The sequence below is a fragment of the Ilyonectria robusta genome (assembly GCF_021365365.1).
Source record: "Ilyonectria robusta strain PMI_751 chromosome Unknown BGZ61scaffold_18, whole genome shotgun sequence".
NCBI lineage: Eukaryota > Fungi > Ascomycota > Sordariomycetes > Hypocreales > Nectriaceae > Ilyonectria > Ilyonectria robusta.
In genome coordinates this window covers 67,556-88,226 of record NW_025764452.1, presented here as the reverse complement: position 1 = coordinate 88,226, position 20,671 = coordinate 67,556, and the positions used below count along the sequence as shown (strand labels likewise).

The 20,671-nt window shown below is 56.2% G+C and overlaps 7 protein-coding genes across 7 annotated transcripts; 3 read left to right on the top strand and 4 right to left on the bottom strand.

Annotated features, from left to right (window-relative positions):
• The first annotated feature begins 795 nt into the window (after positions 1-795).
• On the top strand, positions 796-2,855 carry BGZ61DRAFT_456785 (uncharacterized protein). Its single transcript, XM_046246569.1, has 2 exons — positions 796-1,086; positions 1,154-2,855. Exons 1-2 carry the CDS (start codon positions 829-831, stop codon positions 2,495-2,497), a joined length of 1,602 nt encoding a protein of 533 aa, XP_046100593.1. The 5' UTR covers positions 796-828; the 3' UTR covers positions 2,498-2,855.
• Positions 2,856-5,239, bottom strand: BGZ61DRAFT_456784 (uncharacterized protein). The gene has a single exon (XM_046246568.1). The coding sequence runs from the start codon at positions 5,120-5,122 to the stop codon at positions 2,954-2,956; it is 2,169 nt and encodes a 722-aa protein (XP_046100592.1). The 5' UTR covers positions 5,123-5,239; the 3' UTR covers positions 2,856-2,953.
• Positions 5,240-5,243: 4 nt separating this feature from the next.
• On the top strand, positions 5,244-6,364 carry BGZ61DRAFT_456781 (uncharacterized protein). Its single transcript, XM_046246567.1, has 4 exons — positions 5,244-5,675; positions 5,739-5,828; positions 5,886-5,922; positions 5,975-6,364. The coding sequence occupies exons 1-4, from the start codon at positions 5,553-5,555 to the stop codon at positions 6,013-6,015; spliced, it is 291 nt and encodes a 96-aa protein (XP_046100591.1). The 5' UTR covers positions 5,244-5,552; the 3' UTR covers positions 6,016-6,364.
• Positions 6,365-6,433: 69 nt separating this feature from the next.
• Positions 6,434-9,143, top strand: BGZ61DRAFT_456779 (GTP-binding protein 1). Its single transcript, XM_046246566.1, has 5 exons — positions 6,434-6,937; positions 6,987-7,530; positions 7,580-7,768; positions 7,824-8,621; positions 8,681-9,143. The coding sequence occupies exons 1-5, from the start codon at positions 6,884-6,886 to the stop codon at positions 8,998-9,000; spliced, it is 1,905 nt and encodes a 634-aa protein (XP_046100590.1). The 5' UTR covers positions 6,434-6,883; the 3' UTR covers positions 9,001-9,143.
• A 50-nt stretch (positions 9,144-9,193) lies between these two features.
• On the bottom strand, positions 9,194-10,782 carry BGZ61DRAFT_359875 (uncharacterized protein; the record flags this gene model as incomplete). The annotated part of the gene is made up of 3 exons (XM_046241111.1): positions 9,194-10,093; positions 10,204-10,566; positions 10,678-10,782. The coding sequence occupies 3 exons, from the start codon at positions 10,780-10,782 to the stop codon at positions 9,194-9,196; spliced, it is 1,368 nt and encodes a 455-aa protein (XP_046100589.1).
• A 1,165-nt stretch (positions 10,783-11,947) lies between these two features.
• BGZ61DRAFT_68229 (uncharacterized protein) lies at positions 11,948-15,172 on the bottom strand. The gene is made up of 2 exons (XM_046256975.1): positions 12,750-15,172; positions 11,948-12,698 (listed from the first exon to the last, which is right to left on the bottom strand). The coding sequence occupies exons 1-2, from the start codon at positions 14,874-14,876 to the stop codon at positions 11,985-11,987; spliced, it is 2,841 nt and encodes a 946-aa protein (XP_046100588.1). The 5' UTR covers positions 14,877-15,172; the 3' UTR covers positions 11,948-11,984.
• A 4,356-nt stretch (positions 15,173-19,528) lies between these two features.
• BGZ61DRAFT_68221 (uncharacterized protein) lies at positions 19,529-20,401 on the bottom strand. The gene has a single exon (XM_046256974.1). It carries the CDS (start codon positions 20,114-20,116, stop codon positions 19,625-19,627), a length of 492 nt encoding a protein of 163 aa, XP_046100587.1. The 5' UTR covers positions 20,117-20,401; the 3' UTR covers positions 19,529-19,624.
• Positions 20,402-20,671: the final 270 nt, after the last annotated feature.

Below are 20,671 nucleotides of genomic sequence, written 5' to 3'. Positions count from 1 at the left end.
TGAGGGTGGGCTCGGGCTTGGCCTGGGGGGCTTGTATCGAGGGCTGGCGGGCAGCTGGCCGCTGGCTACAGTGGGCGGGCTGTCACACCCACTGGAAACTCGCCCACTGACGTTACACTCCCACTGAACGCCCTGCCGCAGCGTGTACACACCACACTCTTCGTGCCGGCCCAAGACAGTCCACCCATCCATCCATCATCACTGTTGTCTCTCTCCTCTCCGTTTCCATTTCAAAGCCCGACTGGCCCCCGATCGAAAACCACATCTCACGCCCTTCCTCAACCCTTGTGAATCTGAATCTGCACCTGTGAATCTGCACCTTGGCTCCTCCTTCATCCCGCACCCCAGTCTGCCTCTGCTGAGCCGACTTACACCATCCACCACTCGCCATATCCCGCGACATCACCACAACCACCACCCAATTTCTCACGACAACCTCGGCCCAACCGCCTGGCTCTTGGCACCGCTCCCACCATGAGTGGCGGCTCCACCGTCGAGCACATCGACGCCGTCGATGCCTTCGCCCGCACCCTCTACCTGCGCGCCAACCACGCCGGCCAGCCCTTCGCCGATGTAGCCGCCGCCGTGCGCCAGCTCCATCTGGCCCTGCGACACCTGCGCGTCGAGGCCGCCGACCCGGACTCGCTCGTGAACAACCGCTCCCACGGCTCGTCGCCCGTGTACTCGCGCCGGCTGCAGCCCATGGTCGAGGACTGCGACTTCACCCTCGCCCAGCTCGAGTCCGTGCTGGACAGGTATGGCGATGGCCATCCGTCTGGCGATGAGCGTGTCCGCGACGATAGACTTGGCGTGATTCGGTCGAGGCTTATGAATGACAAGACGAACGTGGACATGTTTCTCGACACCGTCCAGCTGCAGAACCCCGCCAACAAGCCGCACCAGGTAGTTGACGATCGCCAACCCGGCCTTGAGGATATCAAGGACAAGGTCGACCAGATCGCCAACAGACTGTTCCAAAAGCGCGACTGCAACTCTTTCACCGAGGACGAGGACAGCTTATGGCTCGAGTTCAAGGCCGAGCTCGAAAAGGAAGGATTTGCTCCCCAAGTCCTACGCAAACACAAGGTTCGTGCCGTCCCACCCAACTAACCCCCGTCACCTACTTCATGATACTGATATTGTCACACCCCAGGACATCCTCCGAGCTTATATCCGTGAACTCGAATCTGTCGGTTACGTCTCTGGTGGCACTTGTCCCACCGTCCGTGGCCTCCTTGAGCGCGAGGCCAAGTCCCAGCCAACCTCGCCCAAGGAGCTTCCAGCTTACGACAGCAACGAAAAGTTCTTCGTTGGTATGAAGGATGAGCGAAGAATGCCTGAGGTCGCTCCGGCTACTCAGTCCTTCTCATCCTCGCCCCAGGAGCTGTCTGGCGAATCGAGCATGGCTCTCATCTCCACAAAGGATCTCATGGCCATGGATAGTCTCACCACTGACATGGCTGGTCTGATTGTGCAGTCGCCAACCCAGCAGCATTACAGTCGCTCACCATCGGACCAAAGGTACCTCAACGCCAACAACACCGGCTCCTACTCTGGCCATGAGCTGTCCTCTTCGCCAACCTCAAATCTCGGGGCGTCACCCCGATCTGTCCCTCCGCTGCCCCCCTATGTGAACGGCGGTGCTCCACCCGCATACGGGAGCAGTCCACGGGGTATGTCCCGCCTGGCTCCTGACCGCTATGGGATGGACATTCTCCCTGATGCTCAATGGACAAAGATCAGACGTACCCTCGTCAGCCCTGAGATTCTCGAGAGGGCTGGTGTGAGGTATGAGGCACGTCCTGATTACGTCGCCGTTCTAGGTCGGCTCTCTCGGGAGCAGATTAGCGAGTATGCTCGCCAAAGTGCTGATGCTCGTGCTGCCCGTTTCGCCGGGGGCCATTCACGCCGTCGTTCTGACCGTCGTCGACGAGATGGACATGGACATCGAGCCGACTCCAGGAGCAGTCGAGACGACGACGAAAGCGCAGTGTATGATTATAGTGACAGCACCGATGGCTCTGAAGACGAGGCCAGACGTGATGAAAAGGGAACAAAAAGCTACCCTGTCATCGTCAACCCTCCAACGCGGAACAAGACATCACCCGCAAGCACCGTCCTCCCTAAGCCCATCCTCAAGAACAAGAACGAGAACCACGTTCGGTTCGATCCTGAGCCTCATGAGGTGGACTCCCGCAGCCCCCACTCCCTCAGAGACGACCGCGACCACGACCGTGACCGCCGCAGCGACAGATCGTCCCGCCGACACCCGCGGGAGAGCTCGCGGCGGTACTCGGACGGAGAGCGGCACCGCGACAGACACGGCGATTACTACGGCAGCAGCAAACGGCACCACCGAAGCGACCGCCGTGGATCGAGGCGAGATGACCGCTCGTCCAAGAAGAAGGCCTGGGGCGAGACGCTTGGGGCCGTCGGCATTGGCGGCGCGGCTGTGAGCCTTATAAGTGTGCTCGCTGAGGCTGCGTCCGTCGTGTAGACCATATCGATGGCACTACCACACGCTGTATGTTGACTGGCTCTTCAAACAGCTCCATATCTTAACACTACCTTTTCTTTTGTTGTCTTTCCTTGACTTATTTCTTTCTTTTCTTATGGAATACCTGTCGCTATGACTTTTACCACAGAGGTACAGACGTGTTTGCTTTTGGATTACAGGACATGCAACGCGTAGAAAATCGGGCGGCTACTACTTGTTGTACGCTTTCGTGTAGGATTTTCTTTGTACCATCATGATGAATTTACGAAGGCTTATGTCTGGGCGGTCGGCGGTGGTCCTTGTGTACGAAATATGGATGATAGATACCCGGCGGTTATAAATTGGAAGAGGATCTTATTGGCTTGGAAACCTTGAGACGTAACTTTGTAGTATCTCAAATGAAATCATTTTGATATACAACGGCCCAGATGTGGGCAAATCTAACAAGATATGGTGCTATATCCTCAAGTCTTGTTCTATATTCTTCCACCATCGCTTTGCAGAAACACTGGTAGACTGCGGGGCTGGTAGATTATGCATCCGTCTAGATCGCGGCTTGCGCTTCCAATCGAGGATTTCCATCTGCACAGCCTGTGGCCAGTCGAAGTCTGGCGCTTCAATGTCAACCTCCCCGCGGTTTTGGAGCGCCTTGACTTCCATCCCGCCCAGGTCCTGAGGTAGGGTGGTGCGGATTTTCAGCTGGTAGTCGAAGCGGCGGTTTTCCGTCGAGCGCGTCAGACGGACGCGGCCTTGGGCGGAGCGATAGGAGATCTGGTCATGGAAGAAGTCGCTAAACTCTTCGATGAGGTCTGGGACCACGACTTGCATGAAACGCCCTTCGCGCTGGTTCCTTCCAGCAGAGGCGCTCTGGAGGAGGGCCGCGAACCACGAGCTGATGTGGTACCAGACATACTCCTTGTGCGTCTCTATCTGGAGGCGGCGGTGGCTCCGGAAGCTTTCATCCTTGAGGATTTCGTCGACCGCGATATTATAATGTTCCTCTTCCAGTTGGCGGTAGTAAGGCACGGCCTCGTTGCGAATGACATCAACGGCGAGGCGGAAGCTGCGCTGCACGATGAGGGCCTTGATGTAGACACTGTAGTCGTCGAATGTGGGCTTGACATTAAACGGCTCCGACGTCATAATTCTCCATATCTCGATGACGTCCTTGGCTTTGACGTCGTTGACCGGGTAAGGTCCTTGGTGGCCACGCATGCGCTGGAACGGTTTGGAAGCGCAGACATAAGCCCAGTTGAGAAGGTTGGACCACGTTTCGTGAGGAATGCTGATATGATATCGTTGAGATATGTAAACAAGGAGATCAAGAGCCGCTCTGACGCGGGAGATGGAGCCAAAGGTCTCTACGATGGCGCTGAGGAGGCGTTCGGTTGGTTCTCGAGGGTTGCCGTCACGGAACATCTTGCCTTTGGTGACGACGGACTCGCCAGTATCCTGGTCCTCTTTCAAGCTGATGCGGAATCCTCGCTGAAGGATAACACCCTTGATCGAAGTAAGAGAGCTTGACCTTGCGAACGAGATCATGGTGGCGCAGAGTAACTCCTCGTTTAGGAGCACGCCGTATAGCTTTGAGCGGATCCAGTGCTGTCGAACCCTGCTTTTCTGGCGAGTCAACATGCGAAGATCCTGGGCGGGGCGCGCTGGGTTTCGGTTGAAAGGTAGATGGCGCATGGCATTGATGCTGTGTCTCATGCGCTCCAACTTCCAGAGTCTGTCGGGGGCCATGGGCTGCCGGTTACTGTATGTCTGACGCGGGAGCACGGCAACTCGAGACCGGTCAAATTGATAGTACAGCGGTTCAGTCACGAAGAGCGCCTTGGTGAACTCGGTCCAGGTGGAGGTGTTGCGCTGAGACCCCAGGCCGTGCTTGTTTATGGCGCCGAAGAACTCAACGGCAGCAGGGGAGTCGGAGGCAGCGGCTGCGCACCGGATGAAGACCTCGTAGTCTGGGATGAGCATTCGGACACCGGATGCACGGCGTGCCTCCATGAGGATCTTGACGGCCTCGAGCACTTCGCGGTGCTGGACGCGGACACCAAAATCGTCGACGAGGCGGGTAGCGTCGGTGAATTGGGTCTGGCCAAGGGAGATATTGAGGCCGTGAGCAACATCGTGAGCGGGGTTGGCGACCGGGTCTATCCAACGCAGGATCTCGGAGAATGTCGCGATTGGCAGATTTTGAAGCTCAATTTGGGCGGCGTGGGAGACACTTCCATCGTTATTGCTCAGACGCTGGGTCCATGCGAGGAACGCAGGACCGATTTGGGGCACATCGCGACATTGGATGGCCCGGAGGAGAAGATCGAGGTCTGTGAATCTATCCGGCGGTTTGGTTTCGCCTTCAAAGAGTTGCGAGTCGGGGAATCTCGGGAATAGATGAGAAATGGACAATGATCCCGATTGTAAGCCCGACGAAGGAGAACTCGACGAAGCTGTCGTGAACTGTGTCGTGGCATGGGATGCCAAACATCGTCGCTGACCCACAGCGGGTCGATGCCTTATCGGTGGGTCGAGGATCGGGAGCTGGAGCGGTAGCGCGGTCGAGGGTGGAGAAGGGGAGAGGCAGGGGAGACGAGGCCCTCGCCAGAGGAATCGGCTCTGAGGCATGGCTCAATGGCGGTCGTCATGGACGGAAAAGACGTCGACGAGCGACGCGTAAAATGAGGAGAGAAGACAACATGCGAATGGGGCCGCGGTTGGAGAAGCAATGTAACTTTGCTGCCGTGTAACCCAACTCAGACAAAAGCATTTCCGTGAGGGGGAGGGATACAAGGATACAAGTATGGGGTAAAACACCTGCATAAATGCATACTGCCATATACCCCGATGGATGCATACCCGAGCTGCGCACAGCTGTGCAGCCGAAGATTTTCCATCCGTCGCCAGAATCGCCTTTTGCACCGAATCCACGAAGGGCCCTGTCGACAACCTCAAGCCGCCACCCCCCTGACCCTCACCCCCGCTGCGAAGGCTCAACCTTCAGGGACACATCAAGCACACAAAGACGATTCACCGAGAGGTCTTTGTAATTCCCACCATGGCTGACGCTGCTGAGGAGACCCACCACGTGTCGGAGCCCCTCGATCTCGTGAGGCTCCTGCTCAACGAGGTGGTGTTTGTCAAGCTGCGAGGAGATCGCGAGCTCAAGGGCAAGCTGCACGTGAGTTTTCTTTCTCCTGTGAGAGTTGGGTTGTGATAGTGCCGGTGCTGACGCTCATGACAGGCCTATGACAGCCATTGCAACCTGGTGCTGGGCGAGGTTGAGGAGACTATCTACACTGTGGATGAGGACGACGAGGATGAAGAGGTCAAGGTGAGTTGAAAATCTTGAATGTTGGCTGGGATCATGAAATTCTGACAGTGTCCGTAGACCATTAGCCGGAAATCTGAGATGTTGTTTGTGAGAGGTGAGTGTGGTCCCCCTGAGCTCGGTTTGCGTTTACTGACACCTTGTCACAGGCGATAGCGTTGTTCTCATTTCCCCTCAGGTTCCCTTTTAGAGTATCAGAGAAATGATACCACGGCATCATACGTCGAATTTCCCCCGCGAGGCGGTCCCTGGACTGAGTGTATTGCATGACCCAGGTGCGGGGCTCTCTGCCAGCACATATGCCGACGGGCATGAGAGTCACTGACCGAGTTCATAAGAACGAGTTGGATTCAGCTCGTCAGGTGAAGGACTCATCATTCATATCCTATCCACGCCTAAGAGCGTCATGGGATGCAGCTAGAAGGTGGAGATGGTTGGACGACGCGCATGTGATCTCCCAGTTGATATCTTCGGGAAGTTTCTCCGCGCATACATAGTCAAAAAACCACGACTGCAAGGCCAGCTCTATTGGATACCTAGGTACCTATTGGATTATGCCTGATGTGTCTGTGACGTATCTGCCTTCCTCCTTCCTCCATCCCCCATCCCCTACGCTCAGTCTCATTGGTCGGCTAGACTTTGAGAAGGGGGGATGTGGCTTGGTCTTGGGCGTATTCCTATATGCCGTATAACAGCCCCGTGCCGCTCTTGACCAACGACCGATTCCATTGGCCAGTGCGCTTCGTGGGTGGGTAGCTCTTATCGATAACACCAGACTGGAATTAGTGAGTAACACCCCGCGCTCCCGGTACGGCCAGACAGCGCCATCCAGTGACCCGACCCTGCTGTCTTCCGACTTCATCTATGACTCTTCTTGTCACAACATCTCCAGTCAGCCGGCGAGAGAGAGGCGCAGCAACCCTGAGGCATTCGCTCTTATTCAGTCATCACTATTTAGCTGGAAGAGACCCCGTCAGACAGTTGTCATTGCTCCTGCCAACTTCAATGGTCACTCGAATGCCGATCCGCATGACCTCACCGTTACTGTTACGCTCATAATGTCGAGCCACCCGACGAAGGCGATGGCGCATGAAAAGCGCAAGGGAGAGTCGGCAAGTCCACGTCTGCTGTTGTGTAATGCAAAATCTAACAGTTGACTAGGCTCTGAACGACTTTGCCGAGTACGTTGAACAGCAGCAGAACCTCCGTTACCCAACCTCAAGAACCGCCACCACGGCTGCCTCCACCACGACCGATCCCAACGACCAGCACCATGCCGAACTTGACGAATTGTTCGACAACCTCGACCTCGCCGACTCAGAACCCCGAGTCCCCCTCAAGGAACTGCTTCTGGGGGGGTCCGACGAGGCGTCGCTGAAGCAGCTGGAGGATGTCATCGCCGGGCGCGTAGAGGAGGGCTTTGGCGAGGCCGTATTCGAGATTGGGTTTGAGAACAATGGTGACTCAATGCAGTTGAGTTTGGACGAGTGGAACCGTGCATACAAGACTCTTGAAGCCGCAGCTAGGCGGATACGCGCCGATTGCGACCTCCTGTTGACCAAGAATGTGGGCGGTGACAAGGAGGGCGACAGTGCGAGCGAAAAAATCTCCAAGGACAAGAGCTGCAGCGGAAAGATCCTCATCCGCCAGCGCCCCGCGAATATAGAAGATGTTATTGAGACCCGCATAGCGGTGGTGGGCAATGGTAAGCATGCGCGAGGTTTGCCGTTATGATGGGCGTTAACAACTGGCAGTCGACGCGGGAAAGAGTTCCATGCTGGGCGTTTTAGTCAAGGGAGATCTTGATGATGGCCGTGGAAAGGCTCGAGTCAATTTGTTCCGTCATAAGCATGAGATTGAAACCGGACGAACTAGCTCGGTCGGTATGGAGATTATGGGTTTTGATACATTGGGACATGTCATTACCTCTGACATCCCCGGGCGTAAGTCTCAGCTGGCTCATCCAAGATTCGGGCTCATCTCACTGTTGAATGATAGGCAAACTCTCATGGGAGGAAATCGGCAAGCGAAGCGCAAAGGTCATCACCTTCACCGATTTGGCTGGTCATGAAAAGTACTTGCGAACGACCGTCTTTGGACTGCTGTCTAGCAGCCCTAATTACTGCCTGCTCATGGTTGCAGCCAATAACGGCCTCATTGGAATGAGCAAGGAGCATCTCGGCATCGCCCTAGCTCTGAATGTCCCCGTTATGGTCGTTGTGACCAAGATCGACATCTGCCCGCCCAATATTCTCGAGGAGACCATCACGCAGATCACCAAGATCATGAAGAGCCCGGGTGCGCGCAAGATCCCTACCTTTATCAAGAACCGCGAAGAGTGCATCAATACGGCGACGCAGTTTGTTAGCCAGCGCATCTGCCCTGTCTTCCTGGTGTCGAACGTTACGGGTGAGAACCTCGATCTCGTCCGTACCTTCTTAAACATCCTCCCTCACCACGGACGATACAACACTGATGCTCCCTTCGAATTTCATGTTAATGACACATTCTCTGTCCCCTTCACCGGAACTGTAGTCTCGGGCATCGTCAAGTCTGGAGTCATTCACGAAGGGGACAGTGTTCTTGTGGGCCCGGATTCCTTGGGACAATTTACGCCAACAGCAATTCGTTCCATTGAGCGCAAGAGGATACGAGTACCGGCCGCATCGGCGGGGCAGTCAGCCTCGTTCGCTTTGAAGAAGGTTAAGCGCAAGGATGTCAGGAAGGGCATGGTAGTATTGCCCAAGATAGAAGGGCAGCCCGTTCCCAAGGTTCACCGAGAATTTATTGCTGAGGGTGAGTCGCTCAACATGACATGTCCCCCTTTATAATGCAGCATGACTGACTTTCCCTAGTCCTGATCTTGTCGCACGCTACAACTATCAAGACCAAGTACCAGGCCATGCTGCACGTCGGCCCTGTCTCCCAGACCTGCGCCATCATCGACATTGACCGCGAACTTATCCGCACCGGCGACCGCGCCACCGTAGCCTTCCGCTTCGTCCAGCGCCCGGAGTACCTGACTCCCGGAGACCGCTTGCTCTTCCGAGAAGGCCGCACCAAGGGCCTCGGCATTGTAAAGTCAGTAGGCTACGACCCGCAGCATCCGCTAATGCCCAAGACGGCGGACAAGGACGAGCAGAAGGCGCCGCAGGAAGTTCAAGTTGGGGCATGAGTTGAGTCGTCAGGTCAGGCTTGGGCGCAAAGGGAATTGGGTTGGAATTAACAGCACGGTTGACGATACCATGAATAGGGTTGAAGGATAGCGGCGTTTAGGATCCAGTCATTTTGTTTTGGTATTTTCTTTTCAGAAGCATAGTCTCTCCTTAGGTCTACTCAGCACAGCTTTCAATCACACTTCGTGTTCTTTACCGCACTTCCGCCGAATTTCTCACAGTGTTCCCATCTGTCACGTCCAACACGTTACCCATCTTCATGATAGTTGTACCAGTCTCCTGGAATAGTATCCTCTTCGGGAACTCCACCAACTCCATAATCATTGGGTCATCCGCACACTCTCTCCCCAAGTAGATACAGATGGCTTTTCCCTCAACCAGAGCCCGTTGCTTCAGCCACCATGCCTCGAACTTCGCGAGTTTCGAGTGCCAGTATACCAACAGTAGCATGGCCCGGGGGTCCTTCTCCTCGAGGAGTCGGCGGTACCGCTGGTCGAGCTGGGATAGGAACGCGAGGAACTGGATCATGTTTTTGTCGTTGATTTCGTGAGGGAGGAGCTGTGCGAGGAGCGATGCAGCGACGTGATATGGGTTTTCAGATGGCGTGGAGGATGTCAGGTTGCAGAGAGGGTAGAATGACGCGGGCAGAGCGTTGGGCGGGATGGGAGCGAAGCCATCTGGCGCGACGAATTTTGCGTGGTCGGCGAGGAGAGGATGAAAGATACTCTCGGGCCGTGTGGGATCAGCAATGTCCCAGACGACGCGCTTCCCGTCGCTCATCTTGAGCCAGTTCAGGTCTGTCGGGCTGGGTGCCTTGAGCGGCCAGGCCTCGGCGGGTTCCACGGAGTGGATGAAGGCGAAGGAGGCGGACCCGAGGATGGCAGCCGAGGCCCAGAGGGCATCGCGGTGGGTGCTAGCGAGGGCCCCTGGAGAAGACTTTGAGGCGGTCGAGAGGTTGCGATGGAAGAGCGCCGTGCCGTGGTACCAGTGGAAGGCTAGCTGGGAGCGGTGGGCGGCGGAGGTTGTGTATGAGGCGAGGTGGGAGTCGTGTAGGAGAGCAAAGGCGAGGAAGACGTGGAGGAGGAAAGGGTTCTAGGTCATAGTGGTTAGCTATGGATCTCATATGCCGTGGTTGAGCTGAGATCAAATAAGGGGACGTGGCATGAGATGGAGACACCAGGATGAAGAGAAGAGAAACATACCGAAACCCCCAGCTCAAACGCCCCGTCCCGGTACAAGTGCCTCGTGGCCGCATTCCCCACAGTGAAAACCGTCCTGGTACGAAACCGGTCCAGCGCCGCGTAGTCGGCGGGACGCATCTCATAGCTGCCCTCAGGCCCGCCGGCCACCGGCCCCGCCACGGGGATCCGCAGCCCGGGACCCGGGGGCGGGAGGCCGCGGCTCAGGCTTGGCGCCGGCAGCCGCACCGGGGTGTCCAGCGTCAGCTTCAGCGTGCCGGCGCCGCCTATGCTGCTCGCGAGCTGCAGCGCGGGCGTGGAGCGCGCGTAGTTGCACAGGAAGCCCGAGGACGCGCAGCGCTTACATGTTGGCTTGGATTCGTCGCACTGGAGATGAGTCAGATGAATGGGTTCTATTAGGAGATACTGCTCGGCTAGGTAGAGAATGCAATAGCAGGCGAGCATGGGATGAGATAGACGAAGATGAAGAAGACTGACCTTGACACTACGGAGTTTGCAGTTACCACATCCCAGCCGGGACTTGCGATGGGGTTTCCGCTGGCGGACCACGACCGTTTTCGTATTGTCTTCTGCAGCGGCCATATCGAAAGTAAGGATCGGCCACGGCGGACAGTCGAGTGGTTCAGTTTCTGAGTGCCTTGAGATGAGGTCAGAATATCGTGCTGACTCCGGAGATATCGGAGGTAGGCCTATCCGCTGGCTGTTAGAGAGCTGCCCCTGCGAGATGGCCCCTGAGCCCGAACAGGTCATGCCAATCAAGTCAACGAATTGCTCTGATTGGAACCACGCAATCCATATTTGTTCCAAGTCGTGTCCCTGGATCTCGATCTCGGACGTTGTGGTTGAAAGCGGTAACTTGATCAACAGGCCAGGTTCCGGAACGGCACTAGCTAAAACGGCTCTTCAACGCCGTAGGATCAAAAGTGGTGACATCATACAACACGCATCAGCCCTACAACCCCAGTCTCTTTGCTCTCCTACACAATCAAGATCGTCACCGCAAATTCATTCGGCATTGTCGGCATTGTCTTGGCCCATTCCAACCTGTTTTCAACGCTTGGCCTCATAAGACAGGGAAAAGTTGGTATCTCTAACCGACCTACCATGAGCTATCTACACCTCACGAGGACATACTGCTAACAATGACGCTAGCCCCACGTGGTACTCTAGACATACCCCAGAAGCTCCACGGCGAAACATCCCCATGGTTCAACCCTTGAGGATCGCTCCATGCACCAGCTGATGTTGAAACGGAGCCGCCTGAACCAACTGGCCTCTCGCTTGTCGCGGTACATAGAAAAGAGAATCAATGGATGCACCAAAACATAGCACAAGGATCAAGATATGTAGACTTCATAAAATAGATAATAAGAGACTATGCGTAATGTGGTATCAGAAAAAGTGAGTATGCCTCTCCCGGATGCAGCCATGTCCATATGTTCCTGAAACAGCCCCCATATCCAAGATGTGATAATGACCTATGCGCTGCCCTTCTCCCTTTTTATTTGCAAAAACGCCAGGTCTCATGGGACAGATAGAAAACCGACAAACCAACGCCGCCAATGTTCCTTGCATTGGTACCGACCTCCCGTATCCACCATATTCCGTCCCATGCAGCGCGATGCTTGCTTTCGTAGATGTTTGACAAGAAGGAAATATTATAGGAAATGGAAATTTCGTAAGAAAACCCCATCGAGTATGTTTGTATGATCCTGGTTCTCGAGACACGCTCCACATGTCTCAACACAGTGATTCGTCATCACTCCACACAGGCGGCCAGCGCTTCACCCGACCCTTGCGGCGCGTCGGGTGATGGCTCCCATATCGAGAGTGATGGGCGGGCGGGAGATCTCCATACTCCTGCTGGGCATCCTGCCGCCTGGTGTACTAGGATGGGCCACATTGACCCGTCCAGTCCTCTCAAGAATCCTTGGAGGTGTCTCGTCTGAGTCGGATGCTGAATCAGAGTCGGCGCCGTCGTAGTCCGCCAGGCGGGCAAAGTAGTCGGCAAGACCGTCTACACTCGGTGTGCCCACCACAAGGTCGTAGCACGGAGGTGGCGTCATGACCCCCTCACGGAGAGCACTCTGGTCATTCTCGTGAGCGGGTGGCGCGATATCGTCTTCAAAGGCTGGCGGGTTGAAACTCGGGACCCTCAACAAATGCATGGGTCGCGGCTCGTTCGTGGCGTTATGGGCCAGGTGGGCAACCTGAGGCGGTGCAGGGAGGACATCACTGCCAGGGTTCACATGAGAAAGTGTGCCAGTAGAAGAGCTAGGCGAGATGTTGGTAGGGATGCTCATAGCATCGGGGCATCCACAGCTGGATTGGCAAGCAGTCGTAGGACCCATGGCACCCGAGTATGCGGGAAGGTTAGTGTTGGCTTGAGTAGCTCGGCAGTTGAGAACAGTAAAGGGCGAATCGATGCTGATCTCAAAGTGCTTGCGCTTGGTGCCGCTGGGGTCCTCAGGATCAATACGGCTGATTCGCATCACAACCTGTTTAGAGTTAGCTTGTGCTTGATAGAAAAATAGTCCCAAGTTGCATACCTTGATCCAGTGGTAGACGTTGACATTCTTCCAGCTGCAGTCAGGATGAAGCCTCAAATCCTTGTTCTTGGCCATCATTTCGCATGTCGGGATTTGCACGTTGGCTTCGATCTCGGTTGCGCCCCAAAAGTGCTCCAGTCCCAAATCCAAATCTCCCAACATGTTCTCGCTGGGATCGGGCAGTGGCTGGGCGGTTTGGTGGCGTCTTGCTGCCTCAGAGGCTCGTCTCCGGGCCGCAGCCTCGCGGGCTTCGCGTCGTTGCTCAGGGGTCAACTCTCCACCTTGGAGGAAGCGCAGGTCGGAGTCTTCCCATGCCTCGTCGAGGGGCTTGCCAGCCGTCTTCTCGAGGAGCAGGATCTTGCGACCAGGGTCCTTTCTAGTGACACGCTTGTCGTTTGTCCAGTACTCAATGGACTCGGTAACGAAGACCTTGAGCTTGTGCACCTGGACCTTGGCCAGGGGCGTCAGCTTAAAGGCAATGGGGATCTTGCTACCAATCGGGAAACTCTTTCCCGAGATGACAATATCGTAGTGTAGTTGATCTTCCCACTGTCGGCTAATGGAGATGGGCTCCGACATTTCGAGCGAGAGTTGGTCAGGAACTCGGACGATGGACAACTCCTTGCTGCCGTGCAGGTTGGGCCGGAAGGCGCCAGCGCGATCGACAGTGGCGAGGAGCTCCCAGGTCACGGATCCGAACTGCAACTTGGTGGTCTCGAGCTGATGGTGGTCGATGGGGAGTTCGAAGGAGTAGTCGTAGACGCCAGGGTAGAAGACCTTGTAGCCCTTGGCCTGGGTAGCCGTGGCGATCGGGCTCTCATCCTTCTGGAAGCTACGCGACTGGGCATTCTGAAGCGACAAGCGCTTCATTTCCCTCGGAGTGATGTGGTTGCGATGCGACGTCTGGATAGAGTTAGAGTTGTTCGCGCGGGTAGCGATGCTGGTGGAGCTGCTGTTGGGATTATCGTTCGAGGCACCCTTGAGTTGGTAGGTGCATTGGTTCCCGTAATCGGTCTCCCAGCCATCGTTCATGGCGTTGAAGAAGGTCAGGACCTGGGTGCGCAGACTCTCCTCCTGGTAGTCAACCTGCTTCAAGGGAGGGATGCCCTCAGGCCACTCGGTGCGGGCACGGCCAAGCAGCTTGAGCTGGACAGCCTTGATCTTGACATTCTTGGTAATGCGCAGCTGAAGCTTGCCTCGCAGCAGAGCAGTGCCGGCGTGGCCGTCGCGGTGGCGATTGCCATCATGGTCGAAGCCAGAGAGGAAAATGTTCTGTTCGGCGAGGAGGATGGAGCAAGATACACCGCTCCCGGATGCGACGGGCTTGGGGACCTCGGCGACGAACGATGTGACGGCAGATTTTGACGCACTGGTGCGGCCGATGAGGCTTTGGGGACTGGCCATCATGAAGCCGCCCGGCAGGGGCGGATTAACAACTCGAGACGCCATTTCGGAGTCTGAATTGGTTGAGATGAAAGGCGTTGAGGATGTGGCTGTGGTCGTCAAAGTTAAATCATGTGTCGGAGACTCGGGTGGAGTGTCGTCATAGGCAGGCGGGGGTCCGGCTGCGCTTTCCCCAGTTGATCCGGTAGTGGCAGGTGCCCAGGTCGTGCGACCAAATGCGGGCGGGGGCGCGTCGGATCGTGCAGCAGTAGCGGGCGCTGCACTAATACGAGCAGCGGTAACAGTGCTGGTCACAGCAGATGAGGATGAGGAGGATGCGAGGTTGGTCGTGGAGCTGGAAAATGATCCAAGCAGTTTCCCCAGCGGCCGAAATGTCACAGAACCGCTCTCAGTGGATTCGGCTCGTCGACGGGCTCTGACCTTGGCCGCTTTGCGCTTCTGGTTGTCGCGATAGTTCCCGGGCTGCAGAGATGGCGTTTGACGCGGGGGCGGGGGACTTGGCGGCTGGTTTTCGGGACGCAATTCTCTGGGGATATAGCCTGAGGGGTAGCTGACAATGTGGATGGCTTGCGGACGAGCTCTCCGAGGTCCAATCAGGGGAGTTGGAAAGCGGGCAACGTTCAGCGAGGCCGACTTCTTCTTGCTGAGGCGCGGGCGGTAGTAAATGTTTTCGTGGGCGGTGATCCAGTTGGAACGGCGTTGCTTCTCGGCGTTTGCTGTCATGGTGGTTAACGGGCGGCTCCAGCCAAGCAGCGATGATGTGTGCCCAGCCGGTGAGCTTTCACAAAACAGGAAGCTAGCGTAAAGAAGTGTGAACAACGAGGAGGAGGAAGGCTTGGGTTCTCGAGTGATGTTATAGAAATCTAACAGAGAGGCCAATGTAAGGGCAAATGGAAGCAGGCTGCGTGCAAGGGAGGGTGCTTGGACTTATAACCGCCAGGTGATGCACAGCAGAACACAGCGGGGCCTGAGCATTGGACCATTGAGCTAAGTCTGCATTGTATTGAAGGGTGAGGGGGCGGGGAGAGACGGTGTGTAGTAGAGATGGGGCCGGGAGGGAGCACTGGACAACCAAAGCACCCGGCTAAGGGATTCTATATGCGCTGGCACAAGAGGGTGAGGGCGAGGGTATCCATACAACCGACACCGACAAGGACGGGGAGACCAAAGCGCTAAGCGGATTGGTCAAGACGGCCAGAGTCTGAGCAGCGATGACGAGGGCAAGGGCCCAGAGTGAGGGTGACAGATCGGCTGGGCTTAGTGCCGACGTTTTGCTGGCGGCGTTGGCGGGGTGGAGATTTTGCGGGCAGACGAGCTAGGGTTGCGAGCAGGGCGAGAGGGAGGGGAGACAGGGATTCAATGAGAAGAGGTGAGGAGGACGATGTGAAGTAGCGGCGTATGGTGTGGAGAAGGATGATGCTTGTTGTGGAGGTGAAGGAGAACGGAGCGGAGAATGAATTACTTGTTTTTTTCTCCGTCTCGTGTTGATTTGAGAAGATTGCGATTGGGGATGTGAAGGTGAATGCAAGTGCAAATGCACAATAAACAGCCAGACAAAGATGGGGAATGGCCAGCAGCAATTGGTAGTGGAAACAAGGAAATGGCCGAAACGGGCAACATGAATGCCATCATGACGGCCCAGACCGGGGTACAAAGGGCTGGGGAGGGTGTGCATGGATTGAAGCGCATGACGAAAATGACCAGCCAGACGCAAAAGAAAGGCGGATTGAACAACAATTCCCAGGCTCAAACCAAGGAAGCACGTACCTTGAACAGGGAATCCGAAACAGATTCAATGGACTCTCAGGCCAGGGCGTGTTTTGAGGCCGGGCCGGGTGGAGCTTATCCGCCGGGCTCTGGGCTCTGATGAGCGGCGACGGCGATGAAGCTGAAATCACCCGCAAAAAGCTTGCGCTTGAACCAACAAGGGAACAAGGGGGGGCCTGTCTTGTTTGCCTTGAGTCGAGTTCTTGGCGCGCGACTCGGGTTGCACACTCAGCCCAAACGAGAGCGGCGAAGCTGTGATTAGATGTGACGGGGCGGTTTAGCCGCGCGAGCTCGACAGTCTCGACTCAGCTTCGGATCGAGTCTCCGCGAGAATAGCTTAGGCGGCGCGTAACCACAGAGGGCGGTGGCAGATTGCTGACAGACAAAGTCCGGGGTGGTGTTATGTACGCTTCCAAACAGGGAAATCCGCGAAAACGAGGACCTTCGTTGTGGCTGGTGGTGAGACCAGGAATAGGCTGAAGTCCGACCGGGCAAGCCAGTCGAGCCAGGAACAAGAGTCAATGTCTCAGCGGCGCAAAGAGACCGAAAAAAAAAAGTACGGTGCACAGGCACTGGGCGAGAGACCGTTGCTCTGGCTTTGGCTCTGGGCTGAGATCTGAGACCGGCGAGGGCGAAAGCGACGGAGCGGCGGTAGGATGGCGCGAAACGGGGTGCGGTTTGTGGGGGGCGTGCACGCGTGTTCTCAGCGAAGACGTCTAGAAGCCGGTCGATGGAATGGCAACACGGGCCTGTGCTCCGCGAGAGACAGGACGCAAAGGACGGATGGGAAGCCGGGGAAATGGGATGGAGGTTGGGGCGCTTTTTGTTCTTTGTGCAGGAGTCCCAGGGTGGTGGTTTGCTGGGCGGTGGTGACCGGGAGAGAAGGGTGGTGGGAATTGAGGATGACGGCCATGGAGACGAGAGAGAGAGACGGCGAATTATTATTCGTTTTCACCCTCCTCGTCCATCCTCGCCGACGGAGCCAGCGAGATGCGGCCCTAGGCCCAGCTCAGCCAAAGCCAGGGAAGCCGGGGAACCCATTCGACAAGACAGACAGCACACAGCCGCTGAATTAACTCTGCTGGTGCCGTGTAAACGGCCGGGTCCCGTTGCCTGCACGCAACGGGACGCCGTGCCATTGGGTTCAATTGGAATCAAGGCCCTACCAAGAGCACAGGCTCCCACAGAGACACGGCCTTTCTGCGCCGCCACCCCGCTGACGCGGCGCCGAGCGTTCCCCATGAAAGCCTCTGGCGCTACGTAATTGCTGCGGCGCTGCTGTGGCCCAGCCGGTGTCGGTGCCGGACGTCCCATGCGAGCCTCACCTCACTCACTCACTCCCTGGGCAGAACGGCGGCCAGCGTGATACCGACAGCACGGTGGCGAACACGCCTGTTTGCCGAATCGCCGATGCAAATACAATTTCCTTGGTTCTTGTTGGCTCTCTTGTCTTTCCTACCCTGGAAGATGCCGAACGCCCGCCGTGCGGGGGGGAAAGGAAAAAGTAGGTGCATGAAAAGCTGTGGCCGCTAGTGTGTTGATGATTGATGGATTGATGACGACGGAAGTGCCAGCTGGCGTCCAATCTGACTCCGTATCTTGTCTGGGCGCCCGGAAGAAAGGCACTTCCCGCTGGGCGATGGAATCAATGGATGATGCGCGAGGGGCCACACTGTTTGGTTGGCTCCACGGACACAATGCGGATATTGTGCATCCAATGCTTTGCATGAGGGGTTGGCGGATGCCCTCCTCCGCCTGACGACCGACATAACGATTCTCGCATCACAGCACATGACTGATATTTGTCCGTCTTCAAGGATCAAGCCTGCAAGACGCGCCGCAGATCGATGAAGGGTTCCCGCGGGGATGAGGAGGATTCAACTGCGATCCGGGAAAGGGGAACGTGTCTGTCCAACGCCATCCCAACGCCCACGGCACTGCCGCTGGAGAAGGTTGAGCCTCTTTCTTGAGCCTCCAGCGGCTCCAGTTGCATAGCCGTGCTGCCGGGTCTCACATGCACCCAGGGTTTGTCTTGCCGCCTTACCCTTCTTACCAATGTCTTGGTCGGTTTTGTCTCAATTTCTAATTGACAAACTCCGAGCGTTCCGTTCCCTTGTCAGCGAATCTGAGCTTAACTCTACCTTCCCGCATCCGTCCGGGAACCTGCGTCCAATTGCCCACCGTGCAGTGCCGTTCACACACGAGCACACATAAAAGAAGAATAAAAAGTAACTGCCGGGTATTCCGGGTGCGGGACCTCGATGCCGGCGCATGATCATGCCCCTTCACGGTGTTTCGACAGCGCTGCAAACGCCGACGGCGCATACTGCGACTGGCCCGCCCGGTCGGACGAGACACGCCACATGCAGCAGCGACGATGTGGCTTCTGATGCCATATCACGGGCATTCTGAGCTGACCTACCCGACCAGCAAACCAGGGGTGGTTCCTGTCGTGCCTGCTTGAACCAGGCGGAATAAAGCAGGATGCCCATGTTTCAGAGTCGTCTGCCAGTATCATCAACTGCGCTCGTTTTAGAGCCCTTCAGGGATCCCTGGCGGGCGGGGGTATGGTGAAGCATTGGCGTTGGCGCACTTTGTCGGGCGGCCAAATAAACAGCAAAATCACAGGCTAGGACGTTTTCGCATCGATAATGCGACAGTGCAAGACCGCTGTAACCGCCCACTCTCGACGGCAGTTCCAAGGACGAAGGGGAAATCGCGCTGGCGCCGGCAGGGCGATGCTCCGGTCCACTGGGGAGCTTGGCCCTTGGGGTGCCAGCTCATTCAACTCGCCGATCGTCTTGCGAGTTGCCTTGGATCTTGTGCAAGACGACAGGCATCTCCTCACCGTAAGTCAACGACAACAAAACAACGCCTCGCCTCGTCTCCCAGCAGCGATACGGCGTTCGTCCTTCTTCGCGGGCATACCCTGTGCATAATTGACCTGTCAAAATGCAATCTGGTCGCAGATCGCGTCCTGTTGCTGGCGCGACTTGGGCCAGTGCGCCGCCCGCCTCACAATCGCGCGAAGCATCAAAAGTAATGCACCATGGCTCCAGCAACAACATCAGCACAATCAGCATCGGCCGTCCAAGAATAACACCGCCAGTGCGCACGGTATTGAGAGTTCCATTCCGCCACGCCCCACAGCATCTCAGTCAGTCATTTAATCAAGGGAAGCTTGAAAGAAACCTTCTAGCCGACCTCGAAACATTCGCCGCCTTCGTTTCGGTGATGACCGTTTGCGAAGGACCATGAGCGGCTGGGGCGACGGTCTAGACCGGGGTCCCCGGGGTCCCCAGCGTCGCCTCGCAGGGATCGACGCCAATGAGGTCATTCTGCTCCGTGAAATGCGACGGTGCTTTTCCTTCGAGAACATTTTGGTGCTGTGCCCTATCTCTCATCTGCGGGTGACCTTTGTCGACCCCGTGGTTGGTGGCTTCGACATTGTGATATCGCAACATGATGAGAGTTGTCCGTGATGGGGTCCACATGAGCCTTGAACCAGTCATCTGGGGAAAAGTGTCTCACAAAAATAATGGCACGCAGAGCAGCTCGTGACTGTCCCATGTGCACCGGTAACGAGGAATGTGTGTTTTCCCATCCCCCCACATCGGATTCAGCTGTGGGGGATGGAATTTCCATCATGGTCTGGATGGGCCGTTGGCTCAGCCAGAGTCATCACATTCCTCATCTCAGACGAGTCAAGAAACGCCTCTAGAAAATATTCCCACGTTACAGTTCTCGCCTATTTCCCGGTTCGGCACTTTGAATAATCCTGTGCATTGGATTGTCGCCAACCCGCCCGGAAACCGGCGCCCACGTGAATTGGAATGCCGTGCTACTCCAAGTTTCGACCACACAATTCGGTTCAGTACAGAGTACACGACACAACTAATTAGTAACTGAGAACTTAACCGGACGTTAATCATCGTGATGCGCTCAAAAAGGCCCCTGGCCCTGTCAATCTGTTGCGAAAAACCGCAGCCGGCAGATCCGCGTATCAGATCGTCGTCATTACCACCCACAGCGTCACATTCGCCGAGTTCTGTGCAGTCCCGACCTCGGCCCTGCATGTTACGTACGATTCGGAATGTCTTGTCAGCTCGATGCGTGTCCGTCAGCGGAGCTAAAACTAGGTAGCCACAATTGCTACGCGCACAAAAAGAAAGGAAAGAAAAATCCCAGCCCATCATATGATCTACCCGAATGCCGACCAAGATCCCTCTCTAAAGGGCAAATATCGGTGTTCGCCCGCTCCTACCACCGGCATCTGATTAGCCTAGGCCGGAGTCACTCCCGGGATCCTCGCCGGGTGGATGCCGAGCGAGCCATTTCTCGGCGCGGCCTTTTTTCTCACTCCAGTGATTGACTAGACCAGCCGTACGTGTAGGCTTCTGTTCGACCTCTTTATTTTTTATCTCGTTAGTCCAATTGGCAACCCGGTGCGGGTTTTCTCCGTCCTGTACTGTACTGCTCACAACTCACCGCACTTTGCCAAAATTCGTGAGGCAAGGATGGGGCCATTCCACCCATGCACATGTCCACATCTCAGCCGCTTTTTTCTTCTTTCGTGAAGGATTTCGTTGGCCCAGGCACGCCTGGCTAACATAGCCTCGTAATGAGGGACTTCTCCATGTGCGGCTGAAAAAGTTGGTACTCTGGTGCTGGTCTCTTCCTAGTTCCTGCAGTTACGAGTTTCTCTTGAGAAGCCGCGTGGCTGGGCAATCACATTGCAAGATTGCGTGAGC

Bases quoted from the DNA above. Each gene is read 5' to 3' on its own strand.
- BGZ61DRAFT_456785 (XM_046246569.1), top strand. From the start codon at position 829: ATGAATGACAAGACGAACGTGGACATGTTTCTCGACACCGTCCAGCTG. The intron at 1,087-1,153 runs GTTCGTGCCGTC...GTCACACCCCAG, and splicing joins AAGTCCTACGCAAACACAAG to GACATCCTCCGAGCTTATAT.
- BGZ61DRAFT_456784 (XM_046246568.1), bottom strand. From the start codon at position 5,122: ATGCCTCAGAGCCGATTCCTCTGGCGAGGGCCTCGTCTCCCCTGCCTC.
- BGZ61DRAFT_456781 (XM_046246567.1), top strand. From the start codon at position 5,553: ATGGCTGACGCTGCTGAGGAGACCCACCACGTGTCGGAGCCCCTCGAT. The intron at 5,676-5,738 runs GTGAGTTTTCTT...CGCTCATGACAG, and splicing joins AGCTCAAGGGCAAGCTGCAC to GCCTATGACAGCCATTGCAA. The intron at 5,923-5,974 runs GTGAGTGTGGTC...ACCTTGTCACAG, and splicing joins TGAGATGTTGTTTGTGAGAG to GCGATAGCGTTGTTCTCATT.
- BGZ61DRAFT_456779 (XM_046246566.1), top strand. From the start codon at position 6,884: ATGTCGAGCCACCCGACGAAGGCGATGGCGCATGAAAAGCGCAAGGGA. The intron at 7,769-7,823 runs GTAAGTCTCAGC...GTTGAATGATAG, and splicing joins TACCTCTGACATCCCCGGGC to GCAAACTCTCATGGGAGGAA. The intron at 8,622-8,680 runs GTGAGTCGCTCA...GACTTTCCCTAG, and splicing joins CCGAGAATTTATTGCTGAGG to TCCTGATCTTGTCGCACGCT.
- BGZ61DRAFT_68229 (XM_046256975.1), bottom strand. From the start codon at position 14,876: ATGACAGCAAACGCCGAGAAGCAACGCCGTTCCAACTGGATCACCGCC. The intron at 12,699-12,749 runs GTATGCAACTTG...AACTCTAAACAG, and splicing joins ACGTCTACCACTGGATCAAG to GTTGTGATGCGAATCAGCCG.
- BGZ61DRAFT_68221 (XM_046256974.1), bottom strand. From the start codon at position 20,116: ATGATGGGCTGGGATTTTTCTTTCCTTTCTTTTTGTGCGCGTAGCAAT.